A 13429-nucleotide genomic window follows, 5' to 3' on the forward strand; every position below is an offset into this window, starting at 1 on the left:
TGTAAATACAAAAAAGTTGCACAAACTAGTTTCCCACCACAGGAAATTTATTTTGAGTGTCTTCATAGTTTTATTTTTGAAATACACCAATTTTTATACACTGCAGGAAAAACGAAAATAAATATTATAGTGCAAATTTGCAAAATAACAGCATATGCATCAAAATAAACTATTTCCAGCAGTGCAATATGAGTCCTAAGCATCCCAGAAACGACACAGAAAGTCATAAACTCAAACATAACTTTTTAAAACACAAGTATAGGCTCATAAGGCCCCGATCGTAAAAAAACTACATTTCCGCAAAATGACGTCACTTCCGGTTTCGGGCAGGTCATGCGGTCATGTGATAGTTCGCGCTGATGGACGTAGGAAGTGTTACAAACAGCTGATCGGATCGGCGAAGCGTGTTTCTGGAATATCATGTTTTTGTTGCTGCAAGTGATTTTTATGCAGTTTTTGCAAAGCTTTATGTGGAAGGAAACCGTGACCTAGGACAAGCTGATGGCATAAGATGTAAGTACAACTCCTCCGGTTTCATATGCAAAAAAAATTATTGCGCTAGCTTACGTGGTTGCAGAGCTACCGGGATTTAAAAATAGTTACGCAAAATGGAGCGTGCCCGCTCCGATCGGCTGTAAAGGGTTAAAGTAATCTGATGTAAATAAAATACTTTGATGTGACAAGCATTAATTACTTGAGGAAAAGTGGAAAATTAAGTCAGTCATACTTATTCATATTATGTGGGACCGATGTACACAATAAAATCAAGTAAATTGAAAGAACTTTTTTTTTCAGTGTACCGTAGTCCTGGTCCGGATGGAAAAATGGCACCGTTTCATAAAAAGTGAAAGTGAAACTGCTTTTAGCCGAATGGTGACCGTCGAAACGCTTCTCCCGCTCGTTCTTTGCTCGATGATCCACCGCTCGAGTCTTTCCTCCAACTCGGCCACACTTCACCCTTTAGCGTTCTCATGGTGTTCTCTACTACGTCCTCATTACAACACACAGGGCGCACTGCGCTATAGGGCGCACCGTACTTTTTGAAGAAAATGTAAGACTTTTAAGTGCGCCTTATGGTCGTGAAAATACGGTATATAAAATGCATATAGCAACAGTAGCACTTTAGTTTGGACTTTATGATTTCTGTAACTGGAAAATATTATTTTGTTTAAAGACAGAAGTGACCGCATAGTTGCAACATCAAAGGGAAATATTAATTAATTAGCATCAAGTATATTTGTTGCTTAAGCGTTTGCACTATAACTTAAGTAGGATTATAACTTTTAAGGAAGGAAAGATTTCAGATATTTAGTTCACTGTTTCAGTTACAGTAAAACTTACTCACAGTAAAACCCTTCCCACACTCGTCACAGCTGTATGGCTTAATTCCAGAGTGGGTAACTAGATGCTTCTGTAAGTGGCTACTTTGAGTAAAAGCTCTGCCACACAAGTCACAGCTGAACGGTCTCTCTCCAGTGTGGATGACCTGATGCTGTTTTAGTGAAGCCCTCACAGTAAAACCCTTCCCACACTCGTCACAGGTGTGTTTTTTCTCTCCCTTTCTTCTGTGAGGTTTGTCGGCCTCCTGAGAGCGCTGACTTCTGGCTCCATGTTGGTCCTGCAGTGACAGAGATACAAACAGAGGCAGTGAGTGAAATGCAGTCGTGGAACAAACTCAACCTTCAAACTCCATTAACACTAGTTTTAAACCTGAAGGTGGAGCGTGGCACCAAACACCTTAAAGGTCTCTTATCCCCACCTGCTGGTAGTTCTAACACATTACATCCAACCTGCTGTTAAAGATAATTCATGACTGTTCAAACACTAAAATCATGCACACACACACACACACACACACACACACACACACACACACACACACACACACACACACACACTTTTATAATTTAGATTATTTTGTTGTTTCCTATTACATATTTCTATAATTTGTATAGATTTATACAGAATTATTCAGTGATAATAAATCCTATGTTTGTTTATTCTAAAGGAACCCCGTTAGCTTCCACAACAGATGTTGCTCGTCTTCCGTCAAATACTCACATAAAATATTACACAATAAAGTGGATTCAAGATATCCACATAATTTCACTCTTACATCCACAGTGAGGTTTCACAATTGTTCAAATATAAGCAATCAATAATAATAATAATAATATCAATAACATTGAGGCACATTACACAAATTTCAAAAACAAATCATGTCTTACAATATTTACAACAACTAAAAGCTCTGTAAATCGGCTTTTAAGTGTTCATTGAAGTTTTGAATAATTCTCTAATTTTTTAAGGCAACTTATTCCACTTAAAAGTTGCTCTAAATGTAACAGTTTTACAAAACGTTACTTTTAACTCGAGCATTTACTAAATTGCAGCTTGTTGAAAACTGTGTAATATGATGATGTATTTCATCTGGATACTGCAGCTGAGCAGAATAAATGTGGTGTGTTTAACAGAATTGCTTTCTTTAGAACTACAAGTAAGCCATAGAATATTTTAGCCTGTACAGGAAGCCAAGAAAGGTTATTATGCATTTTATCAATATTAGTATAGTATGAACATCTTCACACTAATCTGGACGCCTTATTCTGGACTAACTGAAGTCTGTTAAGATCTGTCTTATTAGCTGCTGACCAAATGATTGAACAATACTCCAGATGAGACATTACTAGTGCATTAATGACATCTTTCATAATGAAGAAGTGATACACAAAGAGCATTTCATAGCCATAGCTATGCCTTGTCGGCAGAGTTATGTGACATTAGTGATGTTTGTACTTTCAGCGTTAACTTGGTTTTAAAGCCTTTAAAATATACGCCGTTCAATAGTCGACCTTAATCTGACAGAGAATGTGATGATTTTGTGGATAATTAAAGTCAGTCATATATCCACAAACACAACAAGCTGAAAGTCAGTGATGCTGCTCGGTTTGCAGTCCTGAACATCACGGCACAAGCAGGATTCACTGCACTGTTAATGTTAGCTGTGTTATATTGCTGCCTCTGTTCGGTGGTGTCGAGCCAAACGCACTTTAACGTGTGTTTGAACGAGCTGACGGTTCACTCGTTAAGCTGAAAGAAAGATGCTTTAATCACAGCAGTCACACATGTGTCCACTGCACCATCTGGAACTCTTCTTGTTTACACTCGTAATAACACAAACACTAAATCCTGCTTCTCTGGTGCTGTTGTGTAGCAGTGTGTACACCTGAGACTGTCACCTGTCTGTCTGTCCTGCACTCTCTCTCTGTTTCTTTCTCTCTGATTGTGGAATAAAAGTATGAACATGTGTTTATAAGTTACACTTGTGTTTGAATCCTGCAGCTTATCACACATTTGATTTCCATGTGTGACGACTGCAAGTGTCCAGAGTGAGGACAGACTGAGGGAGCCACTGCTGCACATCATCTGTGAGGCTTTGCAGCCCTGATGATCCACCAGGACAAACTCAGCAGTGTGTGAGGAAGAGGAGGAGGAAGAGCCAGCAGCAGCTGACAGATGGAGAGAATAGACAGACTGTTCCCTGTTTGTGAAGGACTGCTAGGAAAGTTTAACATAACTGTCTGTGCTGAATCAGTCTTATTAGGTAATGTTCAAATAATGTGATCATCCCAGTGTTTCCAGTGTGGGAGAAAGTACTCAGGGCCTTCAAGCTACACACTATGAAAGGCAGCAACAAGTTTAATGTTCAGAAACCTAAAGTATGTATCAGCAGCAGGATGGAGCTAAAATAAATGTTGGTTTCAGTTCTATGAAGCTTTGAGTATTTTGGATCAGTAGCTGCTGTGTTTGTTGCATCATATTGCTGTAACTGTTTATATGCTTTATATATTCTGAGCTAAGTTGATCTATAGTGTTACATCATATTCTATAAGGATGTTATGTGTTTGTAGACTTTCTGCCCAGTTTGACCCATTTAGCAGACGTCAGCCTGTTTAAGGCTCTGATATCTATTCTGTGTGACTTAAAGCAGTTATGACATGGTCTGATTTTCTCACCCAATAAAGGAATATTTCATATATCAGTCGACTCTTCATTCTATCAGACACAGTTATCACAGCTCCTACATTTGCTTTTTACACATATATGTAAGCATTGAGCCAAATTTAGTACCAACATATTAAATGAACAATATTTGTCTCTTATATATGATACATCTGTATACACACTGTCACAGATACTTGTCTGTGAGTGAAGTGATTAATATAATAACTATAATATTGGCCATATTATATTTACATCACCACAGTGAGATGACTTTAGTCTCATGAACAACATCAGCTAATTGTTATTTACAGCTAATCTTAAACGACTGTTCAGCACAGAAATGAAGCCCAACAATCATGTTTCACAGTCCTGTGGTCTCAGCCTCAGATACTCATCAAATCACACAGAGCTCATGTAGAAACAAATGAACTAAATATGTTCTCCTTCATTTCTGTCAAACAAAGCTGTATGAAACGTTTCCAGCTGTTAGTATCATGGTTGCTAGGCAACCTGGGCAGCGCGACGGAGGCTAGACGTCCCATTTCACGAGCCTACGAGCCTCGCACTTCGGCCTTAGCGGTCTTTGAGTACGCGGCCCTTGAGGACTTTAAAGCTGCAGAACCTGAATCGGGATACAGCCATGATGATCTCCAGCCTCGTGCTCGCCAACATTCTCACCTGAGTTAAGAAGACGATCACTGAAATGGTCTCAGCAGGTCCTTTGATGACAGCAATGAAATGCAGTGGTAAGGCTTTTTGGGGATTAAGTTCGTTTTCATGGCAAAGAAGGACGATGCAGTTCATCTGATCACTCCTCATAACATTCTGGAGTGCAGGCAAAATGCTATTATAAAAACTTAAGCAGCAACTTCTCCAGGTTCCAATATTTATGCAATTGTCAAACCTTTTGGCCACGACTGTATAACCTCTTCTGAAGTTTAGTGGATATTATACATGGTTATGCTCAGGATGTGTCGGCCAGTTTCCACTGGAAACGCCTTTTGGTTAAACTGTCAGCGAGGAATTTGCATTTGCACTGTTACATTTTTATATAACTTTAATGCACATAAACAACAGCTGCTTGTTTCAGTGAAAATACATTGATGGGTTTTTAATAAAGTTGTACAGCTGTAAAGTATTTTGTCTGGTGTCAATTCTATCATCAGATACATCGTTATGGCAAATGTTCAAATGTATATGGTGATAAATATCTTTGGTCATATGGTCCTGCTCTGTCTGTCACCTTCTGTGTTGAGCTCATTGTTTCCTCTGTAGTGGCTGAGCTGAGTCCAAGTAGCTGAAAATGTTCCTCTGCTGCTCCGTCAGACTCTCCTCCTCCTGCTGATCAGCTGGGACACAAAACAGATCTTTGTTAAGCTCCACACTGCACTGAAGAGTCAAAGTGTCTCATATGTTCATCTGACAAGTAAAAGAACACATTTTTGTTTCCCGAGGTGGGCAACTTGTTGGAAACAAACACAAAAGGTTTGAGCACTGATACCTGCCATTGCTGGCATTGAAAGATGCAACGCCAGCAATGTGGATTGTCAAGACTCAAACCAATCATCAAGCAAAGACAACAGGGATCATTTGTTTCTGTTTATTTAGCATTCACAGCATTTGTAGTTGCCTTCTGTGCAGGGGAAGTCCACGCACACTGTGTGGTACCGCCATCCGCAGAAGGTGCATTCAACCTCTGTAAAAGAAACGAGATTGTCTGAGACTGAAATGATATTAACTAAAGAAGTGGTGATTTGTAAAACTTCACATTTTGATCCGGGACGTACTCTGCATGAAAACAAGCGCTCACTCTTCCTACTCAACAAATGACAAGGGCGGAGCCTTATACCACGTGATACAGAAGCTGTGCCGTGTGATGCTAAAATTAGCAGGGAAAAAACAACGGAGAGCACGTCAGGGATGACGAGAAAGTGACAGGAGAAAATCCGTCCGGGTCAACCACCCAAACATCAATAACGGGAACCTTATACAGCGCTTCCCTATACACGTCAAACTCCCGCAGGCACAAAGACATCACGGAGGCTATCACTTATCACCTGACCAAAGATATGTGTAACGGTCTTTTGCATTTGATGTTTGTTGCATTTGATATTTGTTAAGCTGTATGTCTGGATTTTGTTCCTTTGCGCCCTCTGGTGGTGAACTGTGCAGGGTACAGCTTTGCTGTTTGGGTCTCCACCCAGCAACTTTTCTTTTGCTAGCGCACATGGTGTCTGCATGCTGCAACTCACAGTTAGCTCCACACATGGAGAAAATATTGTTTAAAGAGTGAAAATAATTGACGAAGAAGATGGAAGATAAGGCAATAAGGCCATAAAGCTCTATTTAGCACTTCCTGGATGTCAGCTCACGAGGTTTGTGTATTTTAAATGGTTTATTTTCTGTAATTAAGGATTTTTTTGATTGATTGACACTATGTACAAGAGCGCATTTTGATGTGATGTTTTTGTTTTATTGTTTTGTCCGTGAGCAGTTCTCACGGGTTGCCAAGACCAGAATAAACCCTGTTTTATAACTACATCGTGCGTACGTCAATCCTTGAGGGTGCTACAGTGAGAACTCCGCTCTGCACGGGTAGATGAAGGACGCAGCCCCGCAGGAAATTCAGGTGCCCCGAAAATAAGTGTTGCCTCAGTTAAAGGACTCAATATAATTAACCACAAGAAAGAGAAATAAAAAGGAAAAGGACTGTAAAATTAATTAAGATAAGTTTCCTTTTATAAATAAACAAAGGACTGAAATATTTCTTCTTTTTTCTTTCCTTCTCATTGTTTACATTTCTGCTGTTCAAGTGACTGATATTCATACAGTGTTAAGTTAATGTTGTGATGAGTAACCTGTGCATCGTGCATATGGTGGGCTTCAGCAGTTGCTGTAAGAAACAGTATTACTGGCTTGGAGAAGAGATGTAATGTGAGTTAAGTATACATGTTAAGTGATGTTTAAGGAGTAATAGTAATTACTGTGCTTTAAAGTTGTAACAGTAAATGAAGATTAATATTCATTTGCTCCTCAACTAACAAATCAAATTTAAGCTGCTGCACCTTTACATTAAGGCTAAGTAAGATACACAAAAAACACAAACCCCTCCAACAATGGCAGAGTTTGAGGCTAATCCAGAAGTCAGTGAAAAGGGTGATGTGGAACAACTTTCTGCAGATGAGCAACTACAAGCAGTTGAAGGCACAGCTGATGATGTTTCTACTACCTCACAAAGAGCACGACAGAGCCAACGAGTCCGTACATTGACGGAAAAGGGCAAAGAACTGTACGGTGAGCACATAAAGAAGGCTGCACATCGTTTCAGTGTGCGCTATGAGAAGTGGAAGGTTGTCATTAAGAATGCCAAAGGAGCTATAGATGGTCAATGCTCAAAGGATCTGCTACAAGAACATGTTTCCAAGGTTTTGAGTGCTTCTAAGGATGTGAATGCAGCCTATGATGACTTGAGACGTATTGAATCTCCAGATAGTGACACAAGACGAAGGATGGATACGTGTGAAGCCATAACAAAGACAATTATCGAATCTGTAAGAAAGTGTCCAAGCCCAAGTAATGCGGAGGTTCAAAGAGATGAAGAACTTTGGAAGGACACTGAGTCTTCATCTAAATACGTAGCCTCAGATGTGAAAAGTCAAAGGGATGAAAAATGGAAGGAGACTGAGTCTATGCCTAAGTTAGAAGCCTCAGACAGGATGAGTGTTAAGTCACACCACACTAAGCGCTCTTCTCATTCGAGGGTTTCCTCTAGACACTCCAGCTGGCTCTCGGCTAAAAGACAAGATGCAGCTGCTGAAGTTGCAGCAAATGAGGCTGCTCTCCAAGTTCTGCTTGAACAAGAAATCCATATGAAGGAAATTGAAAGGCAAGAAGCAGAAATAGCACAAAGACAAAAGGCTCTAGAAGCTAAGCGCAGAGAAGTAGAGCGACTTGAGACTGTAAAAAAGCTGAATGCAGCAAAGGCTCGACAGCGAGTGTATGAACAAAGTGAATGTTCAGATGAAGAAATATACAACCTACTTCACCACAGATCTGATAAAAATGAAGTCAAGTCTGAAAACAATGACCAGCATATGAAACGGTGTTCCTCGCCACGAAATGTGACACCGCACCAAGAGGTGAACACAGAAGATCTGGTCAAAGCATTTGCAGTGTCTCTTAATGCAAGTCGTCTTCCGGTACCAGAGCCAACAATATTCAGTGGCGACCCTATCAGATATAATGATTGGAAAATTTCCTTTCAGACTCTGATTGACAGGAAAAATATACCAACTGAAGAGAAGACTTATTATCTGAGGAAATATGTAAGTGGACCTGCAAGGAAGGCAATAGAAGGCTACTTCCCGCTTAGCACAGAGTCTGCATACTATGCAGCATGGACAGTTCTCATAGAGAGGTATGGAAATCCCTTCCTCGTAGCAAAGGCCTTCAGAGACAAACTTGACGCATGGCCTAAGATAAGCTCTAAAGGCAGTATGGAACTTCAAGCATTTGCTGACTTCCTTTGCTGCTGTAAGACAGCCATGTCGCAAATGAAGGGGCTTGAAGTGCTCAATGACTGCAATGAAAACCAAAAAATGCTCGCAAAACTTCCAGATTGGCTTACTTCAAGGTGGAACAGAAAGGTTACAGAAGTGCAAGAAGAGACTCACACCTTTCCAAGCTTCAGCCAATTCGTAGATTTCATCTCACGGGAAGCCAAAATTGCCTGTAATCCCATAACATCTCTCTTTGCTCTGAAGCCAAGTGAAACTGAAGGGGCAAAAACAACAAGGAACAGAGGCAATGGAGCAAAGGTGCTAGCAACTAACTCAAATGAAAGGACTGTTAGTGCTAGTTGTGTGTACTGTGAAAGGTCGAGTCACAGCCTACTTAAGTGTAGAAGGTTCATAAATGAGAGCATTGTTGAGAGACTAAAGTTTGTTCAAGACAAGAAGTTATGTTTTGGCTGTCTGAACTCTGGTCATCGCTCCAAGGATTGCGAAGGGAGAGAAACCTGTGACACATGTAATAAAAGACATCCAACATGTCTTCATGACAATCGCACGAAGGAAGACAGAACAAGGAGAAATCCACACAAGAACAGTGACAGGACAAGACAAACGGACGCAGATGTCTCACAAGACAACAGTGTCACACCAACAACAAGTGAAGCGACTTCTAACAGAGTCACACAGAATGTTGACGACACTCACACATCTTCCATTATTCCAGTATGGGTGTCAACCAAAGGTGAGCCAGCGCATGAAATTCTTGTGTACGCGCTCCTTGATACACAGAGCGATACGACCTTTATTCTTGAAGAAACGGCACAAGCTCTGCATATCAAAGGTGAATCGACTCAGCTAAAGCTCACTACTATGTCTTCAAGAAACACAGTTGTGTCCTGTCGCAAGTTCTCAGGTCTACAAGTCAGAGGGTTCTACTCAAATAAGACCATTTCCCTACCAGTGACGTATGCCAGAGACTTTATTCCCGCAAACCGAGATCACATTCCATCGCCTGCAACAGCTAAGGCATGGTCTCATCTTGACTGCATTGCAAGTGAGATCGCTCCACTACAAAGCTGTGATGTTGGTCTGCTGATTGGGTACAACTGCCCCCAAGCACTTGTTCCTTGTGAGGTTGTGTCTGGAAAGGAAAATCAGCCGTTTGTGCAAAGAACTGATCTGGGATGGAGTATTGTGGGTTATGGCAATCCATGTCTCGATTATGGAGACGCCTTCAGAATAAGTCACCAAGTCATTGTGAAGGAAGTGGTGCCTGACATTAATCCCTCTTTAAATCTCACCAACAAGGTTCACTATGTCTACAGAACTCAAATAAAGGAAATGATCTCTCCCACAGAGGTCCTAAAGATGTTGAAGTCTGACTTTGTTGAGAAAGCACCAGAAGACACAAAGGTCTCTCAAGAAGATCTCAAATTTTTAACAAAGATGAAGGCCGGCATTAGGCACAAGGAGGATGGTCATTTTGAAATGCCACTCCCATTTAAGAGTGAAAGGCCGAACCTGCCAAACAACAAGGTATGTGCTATTCATCACCTCAAATGTTTAGAAAAAAGGCTCAAGAGTAACAAGCAGTACTACATGGACTATAAGAAATTCATGAATGACATCTTAGCCCATGGAGATGCTGAAAAGGTCACAGAGCAAGACATTGACAAGACACCAGTTTGGTACATCCCACATCATGGTGTGTATCATCCACAAAAACCCGGAAAGATTCGTGTCGTCTTTGATGCCTCTGCCAAGTTCCAAGGCGCTTCCTTAAATGACCATCTCCTCACTGGTCCAGAGCTAACAAACACCTTGCTCGGAGTCTTGTGTCGCTTCCGAAGAGGCCCAGTGGCTTTCATGTGTGACATCGAACGCATGTTCCACCAATTCCATGTGCATGCTTGTGACCAAGATTACCTACGGTTCTTGTGGTGGGAGAACGGTGACCATGAAACTCCATTCACTGTCTACAGGATGAAGGTACACCTATTTGGAGCAGCATCTTCTCCAGGTTGTGCCAACTATGGCCTCAAGCATCTTGCAGCTGAAGGGGAAGGAAGTTTTAATGAAGAAACCATCAAGTTCATCAAAACCAACTTCTATGTTGATGACGGACTAGCAAGTGTTGACACTGAAGATCAGGCAATACAGCTGGTTAATGAAGCACGCAAACTCTGCAGCATGGGCAAACTTCGGTTGCACAAGTTCATCTCAAACAGCACCAAAGTTCTAGCTTCGCTTCCGAAAGAAGAATGCGCTGCAGCTCCCAAAGAGCTAGATATGGCACTCGGTGAAGTACACATGGAAAGAGCACTTGGCGTACAATGGTGTGTGGCATCAGATCAATTTCAGTTCAGAGTAGTTGTTAAGGACAAACCACTCACCAGAAGAGGAGTATTGGCCACAGTCGCCTCTGTGTTCGATCCACTTGGGTTTGTGTCACCTTTCATTCTGCTGGGAAAGCAGATTTTGCAACAAATGTGTCGAGATAAACTCAGCCAGGATGATAACTTACCTGACAGACTTCGACCTCAGTGGGAGTATTGGTTGCGTGACCTGGGAAACCTTGCAGACGTAAAGGTTCACAGATGCTACATTCCTTCGACCTTCAAGGCACAGCACTACGAACTTCATCATTTTTCTGATGCAAGTGCATCTGGATATGGAATGTGCACTTACCTCAGAGCAGTAAGCACAACTGGTGAAGTCCACTGCTCATTGGTGATGGGAAGATCAAGAGTTCCACCAACCAAAGTCACAACTATACCTCGGCTTGAGTTGTCGGCGGCCGTTGTTGCTGTGCGCACTGGTGACATGCTGAAAAAGGAATTGGAAATGGAAATTTCAGAAGAAAGGTATTGGACTGACTCGAAGGTGGTACTCGGATATGTCAGCAATGAAGCCAGAAGATTTCATGTGTTTGTTGCAAACCGAGTGGAACGCATCAAACAAAGCACAGATTCAACCCAATGGAGGTATGTAACTTCCGAAGATAATCCGGCAGACCACGCCTCAAGAGGTCTCACAGCAGAACAACTTGTAGCATCAAACTGGTTCAAAGGCCCAGACCTCCTTTGGCAGAAGATCATACCCAGTGGGGAAATTAAGGTGGGAGAGTTATCAACCAGTGACCCGGAGGTTAAGAAGGTTCAAGTCCACAAGATACAAGGGGAGGAACAAAGGTCACTGTTAGATCGCTTACACAAGTTTTCCGACTGGTCGAGGATGATTAAGGCAGTTGCTAGACTCAAGCGCTATGTGAAAGAAGCAAAGGATCACAAGAGTAGATCACACGACATCAGTAGTGTAACAAGAGAGAAAGGAAGCAGAGTTAACAATCATAAAGATGGTTTGGAGGCCTATCTCCCCCTACCACCACTTCCCCTGCCAGTGGCGGACCCCCTCAGACATCGGTGCGTTGGTGGTTCTTTGTGTCCGGGGATGGGCGTCCAGGTACACACCGGCTCACTCCTTGGCGGCCGCTTATCGGGGCCTGGAGCCTGGGGCTCGCTCGGGCCACTTCGGAGGTGGGGTGCCCCCGGCCTCTCGGCCTGGGGCTCGGTCACTCAGGCGCAGCTGGCTGCCGGCGGAGCTCACGGGCGCGTCACTGCAACTCCCCCTGGCTTCTGCTCCGCGGCTGCTGAGTGAGCCCTCATCTGGGACTCTCCTCAGCTCTTTCCGGGACAGTGGCGCAGCTGCCCCTCTGTTGGTCTTCCTTGGTCTCTTGTGTTCTGGGGGCCTCTGGATGTCTGGAGTTTTGATCTCCTCCACACCTGCTTCAAGCCCTGGAGGACGGGGCTGTGGCCCCCCCACACCCTCTAGCAGATTATTACATGAAGGAACCTTTTAAAAAAACAAAAAACAAGCGCGTCCATGCTCACAGGTGTACACACGGGTGATCACACCCACAAACTACACCCTTTTTGGCTCCTACCTCAAAGCACACTGTGTTCTGTTGATCTTATGTGCTGCACAATAATGTTTAACATTTAGTATTTACTGTCATATTCCCATATATCATTGTGATGTTGTTTATTCTATTACTCTTGTTCTCTTCTGCTTGCTTTCTTTTTTCTTTCTCAGCAGGTGATCCAGGTGATTGATATATGCATTTTTTTTTCTCTGCCCGTTCTGTTGGTTTTTGTCTTTTGCCCTTCTCCCCCGTCCCTCTTCTCAGCTGTTTCTCTTTCCCTCTTTCTTTCTCCCCTTCTTTCCCTCAGTCAAGTCTGTCCTGTATTCAGTAAGTGAAAATAAAATAAACAATAAAAGGTGAATCAAATGGACCATTACGGCAAGGCTGGGATGGTCAGTTTGGTAAAGTAAATCCGTTGGGCATCTTTCTTTGCCTTTAGACAACAATTCTGAGGGCAAAAGAGCCAAACGGGACAGGCCAAAAGAAAAAAAAAAAAAAAAAAAAAAAAAAAACAATCATAAAGATGGTTCAAGAAACAGCCTTTGCTCAAACTTCGAGCTAACGGATTCTGGATTCTTGGATGCAGCAAGATCGTGTCATCTTACATCTATAAATGTGTAAAATGCAGAAGGTTCAGAAGGCGCACAGAGCAGCAGAAGATGGCAGACCTCCCAGAGGATCGGATGGAGACCACACCGCCATTCACCTACTGTGGGATGGACTGCTTTGGTCCTTTTTATGTCAAAGAAGGCCGCAAGGAGCTAAAGCGTTATGGCTTGCTAATCACTTGCATGTGCTCCAGAGCAGTGCATCTTGAAATGCTTGACGATCTCTCTACAGATTCCCTCATCAACTCATTACGTGCATTCATGGCCATCAGAGGTACAGTTCGTCAGATAAGATGTGATCAAGGCACGAATTTTGTCGGCACTAGAAATGAGTTTATTGGAGCATTTAAGGAAATGGATCAAGCCAAGCTAGGGAAACTGGA

The 13429-nt window shown here is 42.4% G+C and overlaps 1 protein-coding gene and 1 long non-coding RNA gene across 2 annotated transcripts; one reads left to right on the forward strand and one right to left on the reverse strand.

Annotated features, from left to right (window-relative positions):
• Positions 1-1369: 1369 nt before the first annotated feature.
• LOC146672572 (uncharacterized) lies at positions 1370-12616 on the reverse strand. The gene is made up of 3 exons (XR_014910371.1): positions 11205-12616; positions 5249-5354; positions 1370-1618 (listed from the first exon to the last, which is right to left on the reverse strand). It is a non-coding gene; the product is annotated as an uncharacterized LOC146672572 (long non-coding RNA).
• Positions 7122-8248, forward strand: LOC146672573 (uncharacterized). The gene is given in 2 exon segments (XM_085402586.1): positions 7122-8175; positions 8178-8248. Coding segments are annotated over 2 exon segments (1125 nt in total).
• Positions 12617-13429: the final 813 nt, after the last annotated feature.

This window comes from Rhamphochromis longiceps, linkage group LG3 (assembly GCF_057381845.1).
Source record: "Rhamphochromis longiceps isolate RC_006_pf linkage group LG3, R_longiceps_female_GT1.1, whole genome shotgun sequence".
Taxonomy (NCBI): Eukaryota; Metazoa; Chordata; class Actinopteri; order Cichliformes; family Cichlidae; genus Rhamphochromis; species Rhamphochromis longiceps.